The sequence below is a fragment of the Chinchilla lanigera genome, unplaced genomic scaffold (genome assembly GCF_000276665.1).
Source record: "Chinchilla lanigera isolate Chin_1 unplaced genomic scaffold, ChiLan1.0 scaffold00080, whole genome shotgun sequence".
In the NCBI taxonomy this organism is placed as follows: Eukaryota; Metazoa; Chordata; class Mammalia; order Rodentia; family Chinchillidae; genus Chinchilla; species Chinchilla lanigera.
Window position 1 is genome coordinate 7,071,642 of NW_004955481.1, and position 25,266 is coordinate 7,096,907.

General features: G+C 51.6%; 1 protein-coding gene across 1 annotated transcript in view; it reads left to right on the forward strand.

Moving 5' to 3' along the window:
- Adap2 (ArfGAP with dual PH domains 2) overlaps nucleotides 1-23,305 on the forward strand; it is a gene marked incomplete at its 5' end in the record, with an annotated part of 26,730 nt that extends 3,425 nt beyond the window's left edge. The window contains 9 exon segments of the mRNA XM_013503464.1: nucleotides 1,787-1,866; nucleotides 2,776-2,888; nucleotides 12,152-12,298; nucleotides 16,347-16,430; nucleotides 18,994-19,056; nucleotides 20,252-20,329; nucleotides 20,947-21,175; nucleotides 21,637-21,777; nucleotides 22,509-23,305. Coding sequence (XP_013358918.1) covers nucleotides 1,787-1,866; nucleotides 2,776-2,888; nucleotides 12,152-12,298; nucleotides 16,347-16,430; nucleotides 18,994-19,056; nucleotides 20,252-20,329; nucleotides 20,947-21,175; nucleotides 21,637-21,773 — 931 coding nt within the window.
- Between the last annotated feature and the right edge of the window lie 1,961 nt (nucleotides 23,306-25,266).

Genomic DNA, 25,266 nt, shown 5'->3' on the forward strand with positions numbered 1-25,266 from the left:
TGAGCTCACTTTGTAGCCCAGGCTGGTCTCGAACTCGCAAGGATCCTCCTGCCTCAGCCTCCTGAGTGCTGGGATTACAGGCATGTGCCATGACGCCTGGCTTGTTTTGTTTTGTTTTGTTGAGACAGGGTTTCACTGTGTAGTCCAGGCTGGCCTGGAACTTGCGATCCTCCTGCCTCAGCCTCCCAAATGCTGGGATTATAAGTGTGAGCCACCACACCTGGCCACGCCTGGAAGGGTCACTTCCAGGTGCCACACTAGTTTTAATGCTTTTCTGTGTCAGTTTCTGGGTGCTGCCTGGTCCTGGGCCTGGGTCCCGAGGGGTGTGCCTCGCTCCACCTGAAAGGCCCCATCCCAGTCCTGCCTTACTGCTGCCACTCAGCCCTTTGCTCCAGGCACTTGCGGAGCACCAGCTGTGTGTGGCTTTCTGCTAGCATCACGCAGACGCTGCTTGTTATGACTTCAACACAGCCCGCATTTTAACCCCTTGAGCTGAGTACTAATGGCCACCACCCACAGTTCTAAACCTCCTCTAAATTCCCCGCCGTGCCCTGGGTGTCCAGTCCCTCTCTCAGCTCTGACCCTGTAGCCCGGGATTCGCACCCTCCTGTTGTGCCTGGTGACTTTTCAGGGGTCCTATGACCGTAAGTGATAGAGACCCAGTGTAAGCTGGCTCAGGCTGAAGAGGATTTTTCACCTGCTGGGGATCAGACCACAGGAAGGACGGGGGTGGAGCAACCCTCGGGAAAGACCAAGCCAGGGCCACAGCCATCACCAGGCCTTTCACACTGTCTGATCTTGTCTCTGTATCTTCCTCTAAGTCAGGCTTTCTTCACTTAGCTTGCAGCAGGGTCACTTCCAGGTACCAGGCGACACTGCCTGGCCCCACCCCTGAGAGGGCTTCCAATCAGCCTCTCCATTTTGGTTCATGCAGGTCGGGGCTCTGAATGCCCAGCTCTAGGTCATTCTGGTGGCCCGAGCACAAGATCATCCAATCCTTGGAACATTTACCTGGAAAAAGTGAGAGGGAACAAAACAATGCAAATAGTTCTACTCTAGGCTGCACGGTGGTCCTGTGGGGGTCGTGGATGTCGAGATCTGGGTGAGGTGGCATTGAACACGTGCCCAAGCCGCCCCCCGTCGTGCTGGGCCTCTTACATGCATTTTGACTTCTCAGCCGCCTTGAGGCACGGGGAGATGCAGCACCACTGGCACGTTCCCCAGGTTCAGAGGAGCTGAGTAACTTGTTCTTGATCCCACAGTGGGCCACAGTGACCACAGATCCAGGTGGTCAGGGCCAAGGCCACCACCTGCCCAGTGTCATATGCCTGAGGTTCCAGACGAGGCACAGGAAGAGGCTCCTGGACCCTCCTGGCTCACGCTCATGACTGTACAGTGGGCGGAACTTGGGGATTCCCAGGAAGCTGCACCTTTCTTAAACAACCCAGAGGGCGAGGCTGGGGCTGGGATAGTCCAGTGGTTCTCAGCCGGCAGGGAGAAATATGTCTGGAGACCCTTCCAGTGTCGTATCTGGGGGAGTGGGTGCTCCTGGCCTGTAGTCAGTAGAAGCCAGAGATACCACTAAACGTTCTACAAAAGCATAACCCCCCAGGACGAAGAATGACCCAGCACCCAATGTCAACATCCCGAGGCCAGAGGCCCTGGGTGTACTCAGCAGGCAGGAAGGCAGTGGCGGTGACTTCCCACCCTCAGCTTCTGGGCCTTGTAAGGGTGCTGGGGAGGAAACCACAGCAGACACGGCTGACCAGAGCTTCTCTCTTTTTAGGGTCTTAAAGGAGCAATGGATTCGAGCTAAGTATGAGAGACAGGAGTTTATGGCTGATGGGAAACCCCTCTCCCCGCCAGGTAAAGTTGTTTTCTTATCTTCGAGATCTGTATTCTGATGAGGCTATTAGCAACAAGATCCATCCACAAGATGCCTGCTGCTGCGAGGTGCCCGGATAGCCAAGGCGTGGGCTCTTGTGCCTGGGAACAGCAAGTACATGGGCAGGTGGGGTTTATGGTCTGAGAAGCAGATGGGTCTCAGGTCCTTGCAGGGCCACAGTGTCACGGTGTCACAGCCCTAATAGGAGCTGCAGGAAGCCTCCGCCACTGGCCGAGCCATCAGAGCAAGGCACCCCGCTCCTGGCTAGTTCAGCGCCTGGCGGGGCTGAACCGCGGGGTGGGCGGGGGCGCAGGGACTGGGTTGAGCCTCCCTTACCTTCATTGTGCAGGGCGCAACCTTCTTGGTGGCCCTGGATCAGTGGCAGTTTATGCCCCGTTGCCCTGAGTCCAAGCTGATACTGAGCCACAGAACAAAGAGGGCAAAACCCCTCGGGAGGACCAGGGGAAACCATCACACAACTCTCTTTGCTCCCAGAAATGCAAATTATTCTTCAGACTAGCAGGTGCCTTGAGTCACTCGATCCCCAGAGCCTTATCAGGCCGCTGTCAGCGTGAAGCGGAGCAGGCTCGGGTATATTTAGCCTCTTCTAGAATCCGTCCAGTTTCTCAGGCTCTAGCTTTCTTGTGAGTTTATTATTCATTTAATGTGATGGCCTGGCTCCCTGGAGAGCTGGGGAAGAAGGTTTGCACAGTGGGGAATCCTCCCAAAATGATACGGCGTCGTGGGGTTGGATGCAGACAGGACCCTTGCGTGCTGCAGCTGAAACAACCGTGTCAGATCAGAGGGGCTGGGTGACAGGTGGAGAGCTTGGAGCCGCTTGTGCATCTGAAGATCAGGGGTGTTCTCTCCTTCTCATCCCTGTGGGTCAGGTAACAGAGAAGGAATCCTGTGGAAGCGGGGAAGGGACAACGGACAGTACCTAAGGAGGAGGTTTGTCCTGCTGGCGGGAGAAGGCCTCCTCAAGTACTACACCAAGGACCAGGTAAGAGGCCAGCCTGGGAATGGCTTCCTTCCTCCCTGAGCACCTGGCTCACACCTCACTGGACCCTTTAAATTGATCTTGCAGTCCTCTTATCTCAGCCTCCCAAGTAGCTGGGATTACACGCATGGACCACCACACCCAGTTGTTTGTTTGTTTATAAATGGAGTCTCACTATGTTGTTCAGGCTAGCCTCAAACACCAGAGATCAAGCAGTCCTCCTGCCTCAGCCTCCTGAGTAGATCAGACTAAGGACACACTGCTGTGCCCAGAGACTAGTCCATGTGAAAGCCTATGGTGGAGCCAGGCATGGTGGTGCACGCCTGTAATCCCAGCACTCGGGAGGCTGAGGCAGGAGGCACACTGCGAGTTCAAGACCAGCCTGGGCTACAAAGTGAGCTCAAGGCCAGCCTGAAATACATAGCGAGACCCTGTCTCAAAAAGACAACAAAAAAAAAAGCCTATGGTGATCACTTCATTCTACCATATTCATTTATTCACTTAAATACCTGTCGAAGGCCAGGGATTTAGCTCAGCAGCAAAGCGCCTGCCTGGCAAGGACAAGGCCATGAGTTTGATTCCCCATACCAGAAAAAGAAAAAAAGAAAGAAAGAAATATCTGTTGAGTACCTGCTGTGTGCTGGACACTGTCCTAGGCCCTGGGGGATATAGCAGTAACCTAACTCATTCTAATGGAGCTTTCCTTCCAGTGGAAGGAGACGGGCAGAGGCCGAGACCTCCCTGCAGTGCAGCGGATGGCAGGTTCTGGGAAGGACGGTAAAAGAGGGTGAGGGGTAGAGTGACGGGGGTGTGGGGGGCTGCACAGTGTGGTCAGGAAAGACAGAGGGCTGCCACGCACACCCCTGTGCTGATTAGGGGAGATGACTGGTCCAGGATGGTGAGGCCCAGGGCCCAGTCTCACGGGGCAGAAGCCCAGATTGCGGTTCACACTCGGCTTTTCGTGCAGTGCACAATCTGCTCCGCCATATGCCACAGACCTGACCCTAAGCTGGAAATGTGATAGATGAGACCACAGGCATCAAGGAGGCCAAGAAACCAGGGCAGAGCGAGCAAGGGGAAGAAGGAGTGAGGTGAAGTCACTCAGCGGAGGGTTTTATAGGCCACAGTAAGACCTAAGTTGTTTGTTCGTTTGTTTGCAGTGCTGGAGATCGAGCCCAGAGATTTTTAAAATACAGCTGTATTGAGACATAATTCACAGTCCGTATAATTCACCTATTTAAAGTATGGAAGAAATCCTACCTCGTATATTCAAGAGTCAGTTGTTTTTTTTTGTTGTTGTTGTTGTTTTGGAGACAGGGTCTTGCTCTGTAGTTTAGGCTGGGCTTTGAACTCTTGGTGATTCTCCTGCCTCAGCCTCCTGAGTGCTGGGATTACAGACGTTCACCGCCACCCCAGGCCTACAATCAATTTTTGAACCCTTTCATAACCTCTAAAAGAAGCCATATAACCCTTAGCTATAATCTCTCACCCTGGCCCATCTGCTTTCTGTCTCTGTGGATTTGTTTTCTCTGGACATCTCATATAAACAGAATGATGCAATACGTGTTCCTGTGTAGCAGACTGCTTTTACTTAGCTGAATGTTTTTTCTCCTTCCTTTCCTTTCCTCCCAGCCCCACTTCTCTTTTTTTGAAATGGGGCCTCTTTCTGTTTTCCCAGCAATGCACTCCTAGCCTCCAGCAGTCCTGCCTCAGCCTTCTGAGAAGTTGAGACTATAGGCATGCAACATGCATAGGCACAGCCAGCCTGATGTTCTCAAACTTCCTGTGTTAGCGTGTTGCAGTACCTCAGTCGTTTTCATTGTGCAATAATAGTAACTGCTGTGTGTGACATTTTCTTCATCCACACATCAGTTGATGGACGTTTGTGTGGCTTTGACTGACAAATAGCACTGCTAGGAACGCACATGGACCCGTTTTCATGTGCTGGTGGTTCCTTTCATCTCGATATATCTAGGAGTAGGATCTTGTGTCACATGGAAACCGTGATAACCTTTTGAAGAGTTGCCAGCCTGTTTTCCAGAGTGGCTGTACCATTTTATAAGTTTCTAATTTCCCACCAGTGTGCAAGTTTCTAATTTCTCTACATTTTTTTTTTTTTTTTAGAGACAGGGTCTCACTACGTAGATCAGGGTGGTCTTGAACTCATTGTGTAGCCCAGGCTGGCTTGGGATTGGAGACAACCCTCTTGCCTCAGCCTCCCCAGTACTGGGATTATAGGTGTGCACCACCGTGCCTGGCCTCTACATTTTTATATGACTATTATTTTATTTTATTTTATTTTAGTTTTAGTTTTTTTCTGGTACCGGGAATCGAACTCACGACCTTGCACTTGCCAGGCAGGCGCTGTGCCGCTGAGCTAAATCCCCAGCCCTTTATATGACTTTTAAAAAGTGGGTATCTTAGTGAGTATCTTAGGGGGTATGAAGTAACATCTTATGGTGCTTTTGATTTGTATTTTCCTCATATCTAATGAAGGTGAACATTTTTTTTCTAGGTGGTTGTTGTTCATTTATTTATTTATTTATTTATTTATTTTGTCTTTTTGAGACAGAGTCTCATTGTGCAGTTCAGGCTGGCCTTGAGCTCATTTTGTAGTCCAGGCTGGCCTCCAACTTGCAATGATCCTCCTGCCTCAGCCTCCCAAATGCTGGGATTATAGGTGTGTGCCACCACACCCAGCTAACATGTTTAGATATACTTTTTGGTCACTGGTATATCTCATTTTCAGAAATGTTTATTCATATCCTTTTCTCATATTTTAATTAGGTTATTTGTTTATTAATGAGTAGAAGTAGTTCTTTATATATTGTAGATACAAGTCCCTTATCATTCATTCATATATATAATTTTCAAAAATCTGGGATTTGGGGTTTTACTTTAAGACAGAAAGAAAGTCCCTGGAAGATTTTGAGCAGAGAAGTGATATAACTTGACTCGAACTTTTTTTTGAGACAGGGTCTCGCTATACAGTTCAGGCTGGTCTTGAACTCACAGTGATGCTCCTGCCTCAGCTGCCCAAGTGCTGGGATTACAGGTGTGTACCACCCTGCCCAGTGACTTGAACTTTTAAAAGATCACTGTGGCTGCTGCTGGGATGAGGGTGAGGAAGGAAGGAGGTAAGAATGGAAGCAAAAAAATAAGTTAGGACTTTATTATAATAACCCAGGTGAGGGCCAGGGATATAGCTCAGCGGCACAAGTGCCTGCCTGGCAAGCGCAAGGTCCTGAGTTCAATTCCCAGTACCAAAAAAAAAAAAAAAAAAATCCCAGGTGAGGAATAATGGATTAGATCAGGAGGTGGTGATGGAGATGGGTAGAGTAGTCAGGTTCTGGATTCATTTTGGAAGTAGACCAAGCAAATTACTCAAGGATTGGATGTTATTTATTTATTTATTTATTTTTGAGACAGGGTCTCACTATGCAGTTCAAACTGGTCTTGAGCTCACTTTGTAGCCCAGGCTGGTCTCGAACTTGCAAGGATCCTGCTGCCTCAGCCTCCCGAGTGCTGGGATTACAGGCGTGCACCGTCACGCCTGGCAAGGATGGGACATCAGAGCTACCACTGAGTGACATCCCCAGCCCAATTCTCAGATTTTTTTTTTTTGAGACAGAGTCTCATGGTTGCTCTGGCTGGTCTTGAATTTGTGGGCTCACGTGATCCTCCTGCCTCAGCCTCCTGAATAGCTGGGACTGCAGGCCTGTGCCAGTGTGCTTAGCTCCATTTCCCAGACTGTAGACCTTCAAAACCAGAAGGACAAATTTGCCATTTGCTGAGATGGCAGAGACTCAGCTCCTAAAAGGGAGGGCTGAGGGCTCTTTTCAGTCTGAGGTGCTTACTGGTCATCCAAGAGGAGCAGCTGAGAAGGAAGTGGGACGATGATGTACTTGGAGATTCGGTGAAGTGGGAAGCGGGTGTCATCGGCATGTGGACTGGTTTAGCAATGGGAATGGCCACGATTGCTTATGCAAGGAAAAGATGTTCAAGGTCAGAGTACTTGGTTATTCGTTGCTAAGTAACAAACCACCCTAAAATATAACAGTTTAAAGCAGTCTAAAAGGTATAGCTCAATGGTAGAGTGCTTGCCTAGCTGGCCTAGGCCGTGAATTCAATCCTCAGTATCACACACAAAACAAAACAAACAAAACACAACACAGCACACGCAAGCATGAACGCACGAGTTCCCAGAACCCTGTGGGGCAGGAATCTGAGCAGTGCGTGCCGAGTGTCATCAGCTGGGCCACTCGCTGCGTTCTGCACTTAGCTGGGCCAGGGAGCCAAGGAAGGCCTGGCCCGCAGCTCTGGGGTCCTGGAGAACTTCCCTCAGCCAGGAGCTGAGCTCAAGCTTCTGCACAGCAAGGCCGTTGAAAGGTTAGGCCAGGAAATGTGTGCTGTTGCTCACAGCAAGTCGTGTTGCTCACAGCAAGTCGTGCTGCCAGCTGCAACCAGCGAGGAGGGGAAATAGATCCCTCCCTCCTCCCCTCCCTCCTTTCCTTCCTTCTTTCCTTCTTTTCTTCCTTCTTCCTTCCCTCTCTCCCTCCCTCCTTCCCTGCCTCCTTCCTTTCCTTTCTTCCTTCCTTCTTTCCTTCTTTTTTCCCTCCTGTGATTTTATTTTCTGCACTGGGATTTGAACACAGGACCTTCACACTAAGCTACAGCTCCAACCTTTCATTAATTTTGATTTTTTTTTTTCTTCTTATTTTGAAACAGGGTCTTGCTAAGTCACTCACTTGCCCAGGCTGTGCTTAAACTTACGATCCTCCTGGGATCACCCGTGTGTGCGACCACACCCAGCTGGGTTCTGTTGTGTGCCAAAACGGGCTGAGTGCCATGTGCCCAGTGGGAGGGAAGGAAATAGTGAGGGCATTTTGGGAGGCAGCTATCACAGCGAGGCCTGGGGCCGGCCAGGGTCAGAAGACCGAAAGGTGAGACTTTTCTAGCACAGCGAATGTGAAGCAGTGGCCAGCAGTGGAAGAGAAGGACGAGCTCCGGGCACTTCAACCTTCGCTCTAGTCCATTTCCAATACGGAGAAAGCGTGATTGCTTTCCTCCAGAGCCCAGAGCAGTGCTGGGAGGGCTGTGGCCGCAGTCTGGGGCCAAGGGGAAATGTAGGGGGCGAATTGTTCACCTCCAAGTGGGAGCTGGATTTCTGTGTCTTCAGTCGAAAGCCAGGAGAAGCACTTTCGAGGCAGGCAGAGAAAGTGCTGCCTCGGGAAGGCCCAGCCGCTGCAGGGAGCTGGCCTGGGGGCGGGGGCTCATCTTTGGTTAGAAAGGTTGATACTTTCACTCCGGAGTCAGCTTAGTCTAGAGTAGTCCAAAGAGTGGCTTCCCTATGTGCATTTTTATATCTTTCCCTAAGTGGACGGGTTAAGTCATTATTAGGAATGTAACTTATTTTTATGTAAAAAATTTGGGTAATACCAAAAGTTAGCCAGGGAGCTGGGCGTGATGGCACACTCCTGCAATCCCAGCACTCCGGAGGCTGAGGCAGGAGAATCGTTGTGAGTTTGAGACCAGCCTGGGCTACAAGGTGAGCTTAAGGCCAGCCTGAACTGCATAGGGAGACCCTGTCTCAAAAAAGACAAACAAACAAAAAGTTAGCCAGGCATGGTGGGGTCCCTGTTGTCTCAGCTACTTGGGAGGCAGAGGCAGAAGGGTTGCTTGAGCCTAAGAGCTCATGGAATACACTGAGACCTCCCAAAAAAAAAGGAAAGGAAAAAGAAAAAGAAAAAAGAATAAAAAGTAAAGGGGGCTGGGGATATAGCTCAGTAGCACAAGCACCTACCTGGCAAGCACAAGGTCGTGAGTTCAATTCCTGGTACCCCCCCCCAAAAAAGAATAAAAAGTAAAGTAATAAAGTGAAACTCAGAAAATAGCTCAATGTAATAATATTAATATCTAGAGTATATATTTGTAAAAAATTATAAATCAAAAACAAAAAGATAATGCCTTAGGAAAATAGGGAAAGAAAGTGGACTGACAGTCACAGAAAAAAAAACCAGGCTAAGTGTGGAGGGGCACGCCTGTAATCCTCCTTACTGAGGAGGCTGAGGCAGGAAGGCCGGAAGTTGGAGGCCAACCTGGACAACTTAGCAAGACCCTGCCTCAAAATTTAAAATAAAAATAAGAGCTGGGAATGTAGCTCAGCACTCCCTGGGTTGAGGTTGAATTTCTAGTAGTAAAGGGGAAAACAAGAGAAAGAAAAAGAGGGAGAGAGGGCGAAAGAGAAAAGGAAGGAGAGGGAAAGATAAAAGATGCCTGAGGCACATGCCTGTAATCCCAGCACTCTGGGAGGCTGAGGCAGGAGGATCACAAATCCGAGCCCAGCCTGGGCAACTTAGCAATTTAGGGAGACCCTGTGTCAAAATAAAAAAAGAGCCAGGAATGTAACTCAGGATGAAAGCCATGGGTTCAAACTGCAGGATGAAAGCCGTGGGTTCAAACACACATAGAATCAGTCTCCCCACAGCTACTGAAATGCAAATTAAAATCAACTGTGAGATGAGATGAACTATGTAGCCACCAGAGTGACTGAAGTTACAAAGGCTGACCTCACCAGGTGCTGAGGACGTAGGACAGCGAGAGCGCTCAGCCCTGCTGGTGATGCTGTACCTGAGACGACCCGCTTGGAAAACGATCTGGCAGGTTTTAGGAGAGCTAAACACACACTGATCTGCATAAACCGGCCATTCCACTTCAAGGTAGTTACTGAAAGGTAGCGAAAGCCTGTATTCAGAAAATGCTGTGTACACAGAATGTTCACAGAAGCTTCATCTGTGGTACCCCAAACCTGGACAGAACCCACAGGCCCCTCTACCACTGAACAAATACAGATCAGTGGGTCTGTGGAACAGAATGTTACTCAGCAATAAAAATCAACAAACTGTCAGTAAATGGTAACAACATGGGTGAACCTCAGAAACCTTATCTGAGCAAAAGAAGCCTTATAGAAGAGTACTGTTTAGTTCCATTTCCATGAAATTCCAGAGCAGGTAAAACCATCCTATACCAGCAGAAGGCAGATAAATGGGGTGGGAGTGGAGTAGAGATTGACAGCAGAGGGAGGGAACTCTTTTGGGGTGATAATAATGCTTTATGTTCTGGTTGTTGTAGGGATTGTGTAAATATATATCAAAAATCAAAATTTCTCTCTCTCTCTCTCTCTCTCTCTGTACTGAAGGTTGAACCCAGATCTTTATATGGACCTACACCCCCAGCCTTTGTTTGTTTTGTTTTGTTTTGCTTTGTTTTAAGACTAGGTCTCCTCAAATTCACAGCAATCCTCCTGCCTCAGCCTCCTGAGTGCTGGGATGACAGGTGTGCGCCAGCACGCCCAGAAGCCACACCTTTTATTTGTTGTTATGAAGTTGCCCAGACTGGCCTTGCACTTGAATCCTCCTTGCTCAGTGTCCCCACCCACTGGGATTACAGGTGTGCACCACTGTGCCCTGCTAAACTGTTCTTTTTTTGAGACAAGTCTTGCTAGTACTTCAGGCTGGCCTTGAACTCACTGTGTATGTAGCCCAGGCTGGCCTGGAACTCACGGTGATCCTCCTGCCTCAGCCTGCCAAGTGCTGGGGTTACAGACGTGTGCCACCACACTTGGCCCTACTATTCTTAAAATGCTCATATAAATTATATCTCAATAAACTTAATTAAATGAAAATTAACAATGAGGTATAATTTTGTACCCATTGTATTGGCAAAAATTTTTAAATCTGACAGTGTCAAGCATTTGTGAGGATGTAACTGAAAGGGAGCTCTTCTGTGTCACTGACGGAAGTGTGGGTACAGCCACTGTGGGGGCCGTCCTGTGGAGTAAGTCAGCTGCTTCCAGTAAGTAGAAGGTGTTCAAAACTTTGATCTAGCAATTCCATCCGCAAATGCACAGTGACCTACGGAAACTCTCACACACATGTGTACAAGGGGCATAAGCTGACTGTGGCGTTACTTATGATAGCAAGAAACCAGAAATAATCTCAATATAGGTCACTAGGTAGGTAGGTTGATAACTTTTTGTATAGCCACAATAGCAAACCGGAAGACCGTGTTCACCATGGGTGGTGTCAGAAATGTAATATTGAGTGACACAAGCAAGGCAGAATGATCCATGTGCAACGATTCCATTTATATGACTTAGAACCACATAAGAGAACACTGAATTGTTTATAGATGTGTGCGTATGTGTATATGTGGGTATAAGTATGAAAAACGGAACTACAGCTGGGCGTGGTGGTGCATGCCTGTAATCCCAGCACTTGGGAGGCTGAGGCAAGAGGATCATTGTGAGTTTGAGACCAGCCTGAGGTACAAAGTGAGCTCAAGACCAGCCTGAACTGCATAGCGAGACTCTGCCTCAAAAAGACAAAAAAAAGAAAAAGAAAAAAGAAAAAGAAAAAAACAGAACTAGAAAGAGATAGCCGGGGGTGGTGGCACATGCCTGTAATCCCAGCACTCAGGAGGCTGAGGCAGGAGGATCCTTGTGAGTTCGAGACCAGCCTGGGCTACAAAGTGAGCTCAAGGCCAGCCTGAAATGCTTAGCAAGACCCTGTTTCAAAAAGACAAAAAAAAAAAAAAAAAAAAAAAGAACTAGAAAGAGAAACATCAAACCCATGACAGTTGCCTTGGGGAATGCAGGAGAACCGGGAGGTGAGTCTTACTTAAAGGAATTGGCTTTATTATGTCTGTTTTTTTTTTTGGTGCTGGAGACAAACCCAGGGCTTCACGTTTGCTAGGCAAGTGCTGCACCACAGAGCTACATCCCCAACCTGGCAATGTCATGTTCCTTTTTTGTAAAGTTAAGAAGAATATTGACAAAAGTATATTTAAAAATATTTTTAGTATTTCTCATAGTAAGTTTTTAAAAAGGACAGTTTTCCAATAATCTTTGGAGAAAAACATAGTGAAGAGTGTTGGTGTAGGTCAGAGATGGTGGTCCATGCCCATAACCCCTGCTACTTAGGAGGCTGAGGCAGGAGAACCACAAGTTCAAGGCCAGCCCAGGCAGCTCAGTGACTTAGTGAGATCCAGTCTCAAAATACGGAATAAAGAAGGGCTGAGGATGTAGCTCAGTGCAAAGGCCCTGTGTTCAACCCCAGTACTAAGAAAACAACAAAAAAAGACATTAGAGCAAGAACGTTTAAGCCCAGGCAAATTGCACCTTGGTTTTCTGTTTGCATTAGAGCCCTGGTGAAAGTGATGTAAAGCCACCCCGCTGCCACTGCCCTGAGTGTCGTTTTTTCTCTCAGGATAAAGGCCCCAAAGCTGTCATCAGTATCAAGGACTTGAATGCCACTTTCCAAACAGAGAAGATGGGGCACCCCCATGGGCTGCAGGTCACCTACCGGAGAGAGAACCACACCCGGAACCTGTTCCTATACCACGAGAGCGGGAAGGTGAGATGCCCTGGGCTGCTGGCCCCGCCTCCAGCTCGGCACCCAGGGCGCTGTGGGCGGGGCTCCCTGCCTTCCTGGCTCATTTCGGGATGTGCTTAGCTGCCTCTGGAGACTTGCTGCTGCTGCTGCTGCTGGCGCTGGCGCTGGCCTTCGCCTGTTTCTACTTCCTGGTCTGAGACAGACCTGTGAGCAAAGTAGAGAGGGGTGTGGGGCAGGAGGCTGGCGGGTGCCAGGGTTCTACCTGGACAGCTCACAGCCGCTAAGGAGAGTCCAGTCGGCAGAAGGCATGGTGCCCGGGGAGGGCACATCCGGCAGGGCCAGGGATTCTGAATGAGGGTGGAGGAAGGGGGCGGTCAGGCGTGGGTTGGTTCTCGGCTGCTGTCCTGGATCCACAGCTTTGGCTTTACCTGGACGTGTGTGAGAGCTGGAGTCGCAGGTCCAGCAGAGCTGCTCAGTTAGCGACTGCCCTCTCACGGGGCCATCCTGATGCACGCTAACGGTGGGGGAGCATTACTGGCGGGCCCGGGAGATCAGCCCGGGCAGGAGAGCAGCTCCAAGAGAATGGGCTGGGTTGGAGCCTGAGCAGGGTCCTTTGAGGGGGCAGGGGAAACGGATGCTAACCGGGGGCGGGAGGAGGGAAGCCGGGGTTGACCGTTTGTATCTGTGGCCTGTGTAGGCACACCTACTGCCGACTGCTGCGTGTCATTTCTTACTCCTCAGAACAGCCCAAGCATGTTACGTCCCTGTGCTCCCGAGCATGGACATGTTAAGTCGGGGTGACACCCCAGCGAGCATTTCACCACCCAACAGGCCTCTGCTGCTGGAGAACCTTAGGACCTGGCCTTCCTGAGGGTCCGTCGAGGGGTGGGGGCCCCCATGTTTCCCCTGTGGCCCAGGCAGGGTGCCTGGGGGCATGGTCTGAAGCACAGGGGTCTGGGGCCTGGGCTCTGCAGCTCCCAGCCGTGTCACCAGGGCAGGTCTCTTCCTTCCTGAGTCTGTTGGTTTGTGGATTCTCGCTCCCGCCTCTCAGAGGGGATTTAGAACCGGCAGGGTGACCACGAACCACGAATGCGACGGTGTTTCATGACCTTGGTGTGCACTGCACAGGTGTTGGAGTTCTTGGCTCACGATGGTCGCACACGTACAGGGCAAAGTCAGTGGCCAGTCTCGCCCCTGTGTCACAGATTCCTGAGTGAATTCACATTCACCGAATCTGGATGGATTGCGTCCCTGCAGGGGGCAAGGGTTCTGTGAAGGGGGTAGCGCCTCGGGTCTCTAGGTGGAAGGAGACAGGGAAACAGTGCTAACAATGGTGTGACAGGCAGTGGCCACGCTAGGGATGCACAGAAAACACGCGGTATGTGTGTGTGTGTGTATGTGTGTGTAAAGGCTTTCTGGAGGAAAGTTTCTATTTAAGAACTGGTTATTATGCTACAAAGGTGCACACTCAAACTGGCTTACCCAGGCGTGGGTGGGAAGAATGCACAAATATTTATCTCAAGGGCCAGCGTATGGCTGGGCCTCCTGAGAGGTTAGCATCAGGAGCTGTGTGTGTGTGTGTGTGTGTGTGTGAGAGAGAGAGAGACACACACACACACACACAAAGAACAGGGGGAGAAAAGAAAGAACAAGAACATGAGATGAAAGAGAGGGAGAAGGAGATAGGGAGGGAGAGAAGATGCACTCCTTCTAACAGGCACGAGTTATTCCGTAACACCAGCGCTCAGGTTAAAGTCACACATCGTTTCTCCTAATTCAGAGGTCTCACTTCCGAGATTAGCAAGAACCCTGAAAATCAGTCATCTTTCCTGCTGTCTTCCTTGGTCTTACCAGAATCTTGGGGCCTGCACAGTCTTGGAGGCTTAGAGGGGATCCCTGGTTCTCAGGCTGTGGGGTGGGGTGCCCCTGCTGCTCCCCCATGCCCAGACCTGCCAGATACCAGTGGCAGCCGGTCCATGCCAGGCCCTGCCTCGAGGACTTCTGCAGATTTGCAGAGCCTCTGTCACTTCTGTCACCCGGCGCCCTCCCACTTGCCCAGGGCGGTGCGGCTGGCAACCTGGGGCTGGCCTCTCTTCTCTTTCGCTTGGGACCGCAGCTTCTCTGTTAGATGGGCAGTAACGCCAGCTGCAAATTCACGCCTGCAGGAGCCAGATAGGAAATTCAGAAGTAAAATGGGCTGCTATTAGGAAGGATGAGGGCTGGGGCAAACAGGAAAACCTGCATAGAGAATTGAAACAAACAAAATTTCAGGAACCAAGCATGTATGCAGAGGATAGGGATATAGCTCAGTGGTAGAGCACTTGCTCCCAGTACTGCAAGGGGGACAGAGCTCAATCATTTATACAGGTTGGGGCTGGCCTCAGGACCAACAGTCTATGACCAGAGAGACCTTGTGAAAATGAAGGCCTGGAGGAATTTTTTTTTTTTTTTCTTAAAAATTCCCAGGACAGTCACCTCAGAACCCTGGGATACTAGACCCCTGTCCTTGAAGACCCAGGGCAGAGAAAGGGAAATTGTCTACTTCCTTCAAAATCATATTCAAGTAAACTTTCCCAATCACTGTATTATTCAAATATATGTTACTTCAGTCCACACTGAAGCTATGTGAACAGTTCTTTCAGCCTCCCAGTCCCAAATTCCTGGGAGAAAGAGTCTGATAAGCCCAGTTCAGCCTCTGTATTATACCAACCCTCACCCACTTCCAGAGGCCAAGAAAAGAGGAGGATCATCGTAGAGAATAGAGCTTCAAATGTGGGAGAAGGGGTGTGGATGGTGGGGTGGTTCTTTTTTTTGTCTTTTTGAGACAGGGTCTCGCTATGCAGTTCAGGATGGTCTTGAGCTCACTTTGTAGCCCAGGCTAGTCTCAAACTTGCAACAATCCTCCTGCCTTAGCCTCCTGAGTGCTGGGATTACAGGCGTGTGCCACCACGCCCAGCTGGTGGGGTGGTTCTTAGAGGAGCAGGCCTAGGGCTAAGCAGCCACTCAAAATCTGCTACAACATCTAAACTAACCTGCAGGAAGAGTAGCATGCTCTAGGTAAAAGGTCTGTGTTGGCTGGGTGTGGTGGTACACGTCTGTAACCCCAGGTTCTCTGGGGGCTGAGGTGGGAAGATTGCAAGTTCAAGGCCAGCCTGAGCAATTTTTTTTTTTTCCCCCCTCTGGTACCGGGAACCGAACTCACGACCTTGCGCTTGCCAGGCAGGCGCTTTTGCCGCTGAGCTAAATCCCCAGCCCCAAGCCTGAGCAATTTAGCATGACCCTGTTTAAGTGAAAAAATAAAAAGGGCTGGAAGTGTTTGTTGCTCAATAGTAGAGTGGCCTGAGTTCCATCTCCAGTACTTTAAAAAAAAAAAGTGTGTGTAAGGAAGGTATGTGTGAAACGGAGGCCCAGGATGGGGGAGGAGCATGTGCTAGGAGTTGTGCGGCGCATGGGTGTAAACAGCTGCTTCACTATGCAGTTCAGGCTGGTCTTGAACTCACTATGTAGCCCAAGCTGGCCTCAAACTCACAATGATCTTCCTGTCTCAGCCTCTCTAGTGCTGGAGTTACAGGCGTGTGTTACCACATCCGGCCTCCTACCCTGAATTCTTTAGCATGACCTACCCTGCCCTCTGGACACTTTCCACAGCTGGAAACCCTGTCTTAAAAAGACAAAAAAAAATAAAAATAAAAATTTAGGGTAGGGCCAGTTGTGTAGAGAGCTTGCCTAGTATGTGCAAGGCGCTGGGTTCAATCCCCAGTACCAACAAAATAAGGACGGCAAAAGAAAAAAGAGAAGGCAAAGCCTCATCCTAAGCCATTGCGTGTCACTCCCAGGCAGCTCACCTGAGCCCTCTCCATGGTCTGAGCCCTGTCAGTGGCTTCCTGCTTGCTTGGTGGCTCCCGGGCTGTGACACAGTCCTCCCAGGGTGGCCCTAGGTGGAGCTGAGCGGTGTGGACGTGTCCTGGCTACGTGAGCCTGACACCTCACACCCTAACCCCGCCACCCGGCTCGGCCGCCGCCACCGCAGGCTCACCGGCTGTCTGTGTCCTCTGTGGTCTCTCGGTAGGAGATCGTGGGCTGGTTCAACGCCCTCCGAGCAGCCCGTCTGCAGTACCTGAAAGCGGCCCTTCCTGACCTCCCGGAGGCTGAGGTGAGCCGGGTGCGGGCCCCACCTTCTGAGCCTGCCCTCTGCCACCCCCTTTTCTGTCTGTCTAGGCCACGTTATGTTTGTTGCAGGCAAGGTCTTGCGAGTTAGGGGCTGAGCCCCGCAGAGGAAAGCCAAAGGCTTGGTCCTGGGCAGGCTGGAGGATCGTGGGTGAAGCGGCCTCCAAAAAGCAGGACAAGGGGCTGGGGATTTAGCTCAGCGGCACAGCACCCACCTAGGAAGCACGACGTCGTGAGTTCGATTCCCAGTACCAGAAAAAAACAAAAAAAAAGCCCAAAAAGCAGGACAGTTTCAGGACACATGACCACGATCACATTGTCAAGGAGCTCAGCCTTTGGGCATCTTTTTCGGGCCTCTTCTCCCATTAAAGTGACTCCTACATACTACTTACGAAGTGCTTTTAACCCATTTTATTTTGCAACCCCTTTACCTAGTCACTGCCTATAGCAGGCAGTTAGATGGAGTGATCATTGCCAGTAAAAAAACTCACGAGAAACTGAGTCCCAGGAAGGGCGGGTGAATGAGTGAAGGCATTCTTTCCTTTCCCTGCGGTCTCTGGTCTCAGGAAGGCCTTGGGATCGTCCCATTACAATTGTAACAGGAGCAGGTCTGCTTGCAATGGCCCAGGGCATATTGCAGCTGAGAACCTCATTTTGGCTGTCCCCAGACTTGCTGTGTGACCCTTGCAGATCACAGTACCTCTCTGAGCATCTGTTTCCATATTGGTAAGATGGCAGTTGCTTCAGGTCAGCTTCAGGCCCCTTCAATTCTGAGGTACCGTCGTCTGATCGCTGTTTTAGGCTCCCCTCTAAGAGAGTTTTGAAGTGATTGGGGTGGTGAATGTTAATCCTGAGATTTTTTTTTTTTTATTCCTATTTGACGCCCTTTGAAAGCCTAAATGTCCCTCAGTGCCCGGGTTGCAGGGAGCTCGGTGTCTGGGACAGGGTGCGCTGCAGGCCCAGTGATGCAAGAAGCCGGCAGGTCCCAGGGTTCAGTTCCAGAGAGGCGGAGGTCAGAACCCTGAAGGTCATGGTCTGTGTAGAATGGTGTGCTGAGCCAGCGCCCAGAACTGGTTACTGCTGGCTCCCGTTGGCCAGAGGGCTGCCTGGAGCGGGAGGAGGGAGGACAAAGTACAGATTCTCAGATTCTCGGCCTTACTTAACCTGGGCCAGCTTCCCATCGTTGCTGACTTGCGCACAGGAACTTGGTCTTTGGCCTCCATGTTCCCATACTCCCCTATGACTGTCATTCCCCTCATCCGACCTGGCCTTCTCCCAGCATCCCCCTCTCTTCCCTCCCACCCGAGCTGTGCACCGCATCAGGCGGTCACCGGCCTGGCTCAGACTGAGGGGTCCAGATGCTGCAAATTCAGGGAGACCCTGAATTTCTGGTCCTTTTAATCAGGAACCCACACAGCCTGGGAGTAGAGCTCAGTGTCTGAGTGCTGGGCCAGCATCTGTTAGGCCCTCAGTTCAATCCCCAGAGCTGGGGAAAAGGAAGGAAAGAAGGGAGGGCGGGAGGGAGGAAAGGAGGACACACAGACTCTGAAGTGGAGGGCCGACTGTCTCACCTCTCCGAGCCTCGGTGTACTATCTGTGACCGTAGGACAGTGGTGACCTTCGGGGCCGTTGTGGGAATCGCGTGAGCCCCGTGGCCTGCAGCACAGTAACGCGTACCCCGTCCTGGCTGTGTCCTGCTTCCCGTCATTCCCTGGGCCTAAACTAGCCCTGCGCTGGCTCAAGTTGGCTCAAGTTCGGGATGGGGAGCCCCAGTGCTTCCCCTGTTTTCTCCAGCGGAGGAGGGGAGCCTCTGTAATGTATTTCAGAAGAGATTTTCATTTCTGGCTCCCAACCCTCCCCGTTTCAGACCTCCGCAATGGGAGGCCGGCGCGTGTCCCTGGCGGCACACGGGTGGAAGGGCTGCTGGAGGTCACAGCACAGTCTCTTCCCTGCACAGGGACACCAAAGCGCTCAGCAAGGTCACATGGCCAGCGGAGGTCAGAAAGGCAGCCAGAGCCCGTGTCCTTCCTCTGCTCGTCCACAGCTTTGTTTACCCGCTGTGCCATCCCCTCATTGTGGCCTGTGTCAGTCCCTGCCGGTGGCCCGGTCTCAGGAGGCTCTGGTGCATTCACACTTCAGTGTACTAGTGTGGTGGCCCCACACGTGGCTCCTGCCTCTTCATGCCACCAGCTTTGGGACTGACAGGACCCTCCTCCCAGGGTGGTTGGAAATAGTGCCCAGAGGTGGGGGTGCGCATCCCTGACCCCAGCAGTCCCCTCACAGCCGTGCCTGAAGGGGTCCTGAAAGCCAGTCCTTTACCTGTGACCTGGCCGTGCTGGGGAGCTCTGCAAGCCTCAGGGGCTCTGTTGCCCGGCTTTGTTGAAATATGAACAGTACAGCCGGTGGACCTTCCAAACATAGCCCCAACCACGGAGTACACACGTCCTTCCCCGTGCCGCACTTCCCCTTTGTTGGGGAGCCCAGGTCTTGCGGGAACTTCGCCCCCTGGTGTGCAAGTGCGGGGCCAGTGTCTGTCTCTCTCCCTGCAGCTCGTGCCCCTCATCACCAGGAACTACCTCAAGCAAGGCTTCATGGAAAAGACTGGTCCGAAGGTACATCCTCCTGCCCCCTGGGGGACGCGTGTGGCCCCGGCCCTGGCCCCTTCACCAGGAGGGCAGGATTTGGGAGCTGAGGAAGCGGGCAGGAGGGCTGCAAAGGGACAGCGGGAAGTTGGAGTGAGAGCTCCTGGGTGGGGGACTGAGCGGAAGCGGGGGTTAGCAGGTGTGCATCCCCGCACCGCCCAGGAACCTCCCCCTCTCCCAGGCAAGCCCTGGCCCCTTGGCCTCAGCTCCTTCCCTCTGCACTCATGGAACCACCTCTGCCCCTGGGAAGCAGAGCTGAGACGGACTCCCTGGGGAGGCCGCTTTAGGGTGTTCCAGAACCCGTGGCCCTGGAGCCCACCAGCACTGCCCAAGGGATACACGGGCACCATGTTGGGTAACAGCAACGTCCCTATGCGCCACCCCCCCAGCACAACCTCCTCGCTGCCTCCCGCGCAGCCTGGCTCCGCCTTGCTGAAGCGGCCCGTGCTGTGCCCGCTTATGTACAGCGAACCCGGAGGCTGAGCCGGGGTGAGGGGCAGCTTCAAAGTCAGAAGTCTGGCCAGAGGGGTCGCAGTGATTGCAGGGGGTGTGGAAGAGGGGAGGAGGGGGAAAGCAGAGACGCCCCCTACAACAGTCTCCAGAAGTGGCAGCGCTCAAGTTTTTGGGTTTTTTAAAGGTTGAACGTGTTCATGTGATAATCCTTGGCAGGAGAGTGACAGCGTTAGAAGACAGGATGAAAGAAAGCCTGGGCATGTTGCAAAGCTTCCTCCTTCACCGGCTGGGCGCAGCCCCGCCCCAGGGTTCTTTCTGGGGGCGGGGGCGCCCTCCCCCTGACCTGGGTTACAGTTTGCCCATGGCCAGCACCGTCCGCCTCGCCGGCAGTAGCCACTTCTGATTTTCCCAGCTTCCTTTTTCTGAGACTTAGTTGTCCACAGCCTGAGAAAGAGGAAAGCGCCCCTTCCCTCCCCAGGCCACCCCTGCAGGCAGCAGGGCCAAGTGGGCAGGGTGGGGGCCGGGAGTGCAGGCAGAGCCTTGGGAGGGCGAGAACCGGGCCAGGGCCCGGGGAGAAGCAGCAGGGGTCTGACTGTGGGAGCCCAGGGGCTGGAGAACCAGTGGAACTGGCCGCTGCCTGGGCTTGGCCTGAGCTGGTCCCCACCTCTGCCCCCTGCTTTGCCATCCTGGTAAGAGGCTCTCTCTTTTGCAGCAGAGAGAACCTTTCAAGAAAAGGTGGTTTGCCCTGGATCCCCAGGAGCGGAGGCTGTTCTATTATAAGAACCCCCTGGTAAGAGCTACTCCCCAAGTTATTCAGGTCAGGGCTTGTCCCGCGGGCTGGGATGTCCGGCCTGCGCCACGTGTGGAGCGGTTAGAGATGTGGGCTTGGAAGCCGGGGTCTGGCCGTGGCCTCAGCCCTGTGGTTGGAGCAGCCGCGTGCCCTGGGCAGAGCACACACTTAGCTCTCTGCACCGCAGTTTCCTCCTCTGGAAAAGGCATCAAGTGCCTTGCTCAGAGCTCGGTGTGGTGAATATATGAGTTGCAACACAAATAGCATGTGAATTCCTGCTGTTCAGGGAACTCTCTGTAAACCTCATCTTCTGAACAGACGATGTGTCATTTATTTTAGGATTTTTTTTTTTTTTTTTTTTGTCTTTGTGGTCTTTTTGAGACAGGGCCTTGCTATGCAGTTCAGGCTGGCCTTGAGCTCACTTTGTAGCCCAGGTTGGTCTCGAACTCCCAACGATCCTCCTGCCTCAGCCTCCCGAGTGCTGGGATGACAGGTGTGTGCCACCATGCCCGGCTTTGTTTTAGGATTTTAATCTAGCACAAGTCCTAGTAGTGACACATTTTACCAGTAATAGAACTTGGGGGCTGTCAGGGATGCAGGGGCCTTCTGGTTTTCAGGATGCCTTCGAGCAGGGCCAGGTTTTTCTCGGGAGCAAGGAGCAGGGATACGAAGTACACGAAGAGCTGCCCAAGGGCGTCCGAGGGAACCGCTGGAAAGCTGGCCTCACCGTCGTCACCCCGCATCGGAGATTCGTGCTCACCTGCCCCAGCGAGAAGGAGCAGCGCGAGTGGCTGGAGAGTTTGCGGGATGTCCTGTGCCGCCCCTTGACACCCCTCCAGCTCCTGGGTGAGCGGCTGGGGGCCAGGGTGGCTCCCTTGGCTGGGTCAGAGAGGGGCTTCTGCGTTCGGGCTCGGCCGCAAGGCCAGAAGAGCCCTGACACTGCGCTTTCAACGCTCTTCGCTTCCTGCTGGAGAAAAGCACCGACGTTGCACATTACTGCCCCAGAGTCCCCTGGGAGCCCCAAGTTCCTCTACCGGAGCCCTTGTCTGTGAGCTTCCAGAGGAATTTGGCCCTGGCTGAACCCTTGGGCTGCCTCTCCCCAGCCTGCTTGAGGGGCTGGGCGGCCCCCCTCACCCCTTTTCTCATGAGAAACCCCTGGCCTGGCGTTACTAGCCGAGGTCACCCTGCTGGGCAGCTCCTGGGATCCTGGGCTCCTCGCTCTGGAGGGGAGGCTATTTATAGTGCTTTCTTCTCTCTCATCCTCCCTTCTGTCTGTCTGTCTCTCTCTGGCTCCTCCTCTGCCCCAGATGTGTCCAGCGAGGCTTTCCTGTCTGCTGGTGGCCCTGGGAAAAGGCCACATCCCCAAGCAGAACAGGAAACTTCTGGCCTAGGGCCCGGCTTGTGGGCATGGAGGAGGAGTTCTGTTTGGAAAAGTACAACCTGAGCAGGTGACCCCACAGATGAAGAAGATGCTGTGCTTTCTTTTGCCCCTAGACCTGTGTGTCTGAGTCTTTTGGTTCCTCTCCTCCTGTGTGTCTCTGTCTCTTCACATTTTTCTTCCTCTCTGGTGTGTGTGTATGTGTCCCCTTTATATCTCATTCTTTTGTTTGTTTTTTTTTTTCTGGTAGCGGGAATCGAACTCACGACCTTGCGCTTGCCAGGCAGGCACTGTGCCGCTGAGCTAAATCCCCAGCCCCTTTTCATTTGTTTTTAAATTTTATTTTCACTTTTCTTTCTGACTCATGATTTTTTTTTTCTACTGGGAATCGAACTCAGGACCTTGCCCTTGCCAGGCAGGCGCTTGTGCTGCTGAGCTATATCCCCGGCCCTCATTTTTCTTTCTGAACCTATTTTTGCCTTTTTTTTTTTTTTTCCAGTACCGGGAGTCGAACTCACAAGCTCATGCTTGCCAGGCAGGCCTTGTGCCGCTGAGCCGCTGAGCTAAATCCCCAGCCCCTGATTAGTTTTTTTTTTTTTTTGAGACAGAATTTCACTCTGTAGCCCAGGATGGCCCTGAACTTGTGGCAGTCCTCCTTCCTCAGTCTCCCGAGTGCTGGGATTACAGGCATGCCCTACCCCACCCTGCCCCCGATGTGCTTTTCATTCTAGGTCCCCCACTAATCCCACCTAGGACTGCCTCGCATGGCTGCCTCCCTCAGCCCTCTGATTTCCCTTCCAGGTGCACCCACAGAGAGTGGGCACAGCGACAGGTGACCTTCGGCTGAGGAGCTGGCTGGCCACCTGTGTGAAGGAGTTCTTACTGACTCCGCCCCTCATGCCCAACACAAGCGCCCCAAAGCCTGCAGCCGCCCCATCAGTGAACTGTGCCCAGACTGAAGCTGAGATTCATCTTCCCGCTCCCTGGGCCTTCTGCACGGCCCAGCTTTGGCGAGCTGAGGCTCCGGCACAGAGACGAACACCGGCCCCCTCCAGCACACGCAGGTGTGAGCTCTCAAAGGCCCAGAACTTCCTCAAACCTGGAATGGGCGCAGTGAAATGAAAGGGCACCCGCAGCACTGTGCAAATGGCATCCTGCCACCCCTCACAAAAGTGAGAGTTGGGGCTGGGGATTTAGCTCAGCGGCAAAAGCGCCTGCCTGGCAAGCGCAAGGTCGTGAGTTCGGTTCCCGGTACCGGAGAAAAACCAAAAAACAAAAAATTTAAAAAAAAAAAAAAAAAGTGAGAGTTTAATCTGAATCTAACGATGAGGAATATAGACAATTTCAAATTCACATTAGGCAGTTCTGCTGAACAACTAGTCTGGACTCTTCAAAGATATAATCTGGAAATTTTAGATTCAAGGGGATTAAGAAGTGGCAGTCAAATGCAAGTCGTGGTTCTGGGTTGGATTCTGGATTTAAAAAGAACACCACCAACTATAGGCCTGGTCCAGTGGTATGTGCCTGAAATCCCAGCACTCTGGGAAGCTGAGACAGGAGACTAGCCAGGTTTGAGCCTAACATGGGCAACTTAGCAAGACTCTGTCTCAAAATTTAAGAAATAAAAACAAAGGGCTGGGGATATAACTCAGTGTGAAGGCCCCAGGTTCATTCACCACTACTGCAGAAAACAAGACAGCTGTACAGAGGGCTGGGGATTTAGCTCAGCGGCAAAGCGCCTGCCTGGCAAGCGCAAGGTCATGAGTTCGGTTCCTGGTACAGGGGAAAAACCAAAAAAAAAAAAAAAAAAAGACAGCTGTACAGCATATAACTGAGATTGCCGAGTGTGGTGGCGCACGCCTATAATCCCAGCACTCGGGAGGCTGAGGCAGGAGGATCCTTTCGAGTTCAAGACCAGCCTGGGCTACAAAGTGAGCTCAAGGCCAACTTGAACTGCATAGCGAGACCCTGTTTCAAAAAGACAAAAAAGAAAAGATATAATTGAGATGACTGAAGAAATATATATATGGATGTATATTGGTGAACAATATAGGAAGACTGTGACAATCATGCTGAAGCAAACTAGTGATGCTACAACCAACTCTTAAACAGTTCAGCGGGTGTACGTGTACGTGAACAGAGTATATGTGTATATACATATTATATATGGGACATACAGATACAAATATTATATATGGGGGAGAGAGGGAACCACTGGGTAAAATGTTAGTGACTAGCGAATCTAGATGAAGTATATGTGGGCATTTATTTTCCTATGCATGCAGATTTTTGTACATACTTTAAAGTTTTCATATTAAAAAGCTGAGAAAAAACTTTCTTAAAGTACCCACTTTTCACTCTTCAAAAATACTGGTTTTGGACCAAGGATGTAGCTCAGTGGCACAGCGCCTGCCTGGCAAGTGTGAGGTCCTGAGTTTGATTCCCAGTGGTACCAAGAAAACGTGTTTTTTCTGCATGAGTCAAAAATGCTATTGGAACTGGGCACTGTGATACAGCTGTAGTCTCAGCTACTCAGAAGGCTGAGGCAGGGGGGTCACTTGAGTCCAGGAGTCTGAGATGAATGGGACCCTGCCTCCAAAAAAAAAAAGGAAGGTACTGCTAGGCGTGGTGTCGCACGCCAGTAATCCCAGCCCCTGGGAGGCTGAGGCAGGAGGATTGTTGCAAGTTTGAGGCCACCCTGGGCTACAAAGTGAGCTCAAGGTTGGCCTGGACTACATAGTGAGACCCTGTCACAAAAAGACAAAAAAAAAGTACTGTACCTGGTGTGTGTGTGTGGGGGGGGGGGTGGCTCAGTGGTATAGTGTGCGTTTAGCATGCTTGAGGCCCTGGGTTCAATCCTAAGCACAGAAATTGATTAATTTTTAATAACACGTTTCTTGCTTATTTTATTTTACTTTTTTATTTTTAATACAACGTTTCTTGGAGAGTTGCATCTTGGGCACACTTGGGAAAGAAGAGATGCCTAGGTCTTGCAGAAACAGTGCTGGCAGTGGTCGGCGTAGTGCCCCAGAAGGAAAGAAGCATGCTAAGGAGAAGGCTCCATCGCACAGCAGGACAGAGCCACCAGGGCTAACTTGAGGCCGGTCACTGGAAAATTCACTCTCCCAACTCAGTACCTTGGTTTTTCTCTTTAAAATGAGAAAGTTGCACTAATTACTGAAATTCAACGCAAGTGACAAATATCTTTGCCTTTCCGGCGAAGATAGCGCCCAGCCTGGTGTGTATGTAGTAGGATGCCAGCGGTCTCTGATGTCACTGTTGTAGCCGGTAGGGGGCAGCAGCGTCCTTGAACCAGGCCGGCGCAGGGAGGTGCGGATGCGGACGAGGACAGCGGTTGCCTTGGAGAGGGAGTGGCCCCCAGGGCTGCCCTGACTGGTGGGCAGAGGGAAGCAGCCTTCCCCTCCAGAAAGTAATGTTGATGTAGAAACCTGGAGGTGAGTCAAAGAGGGGAAGGGAGGCAAACACTTTTTAAGCTAAGAAAAGAAAATGCTTAAAGGCTGCTGGATGGAAAAGAGCTGAGAGAAGTCTCAAGGGGCTG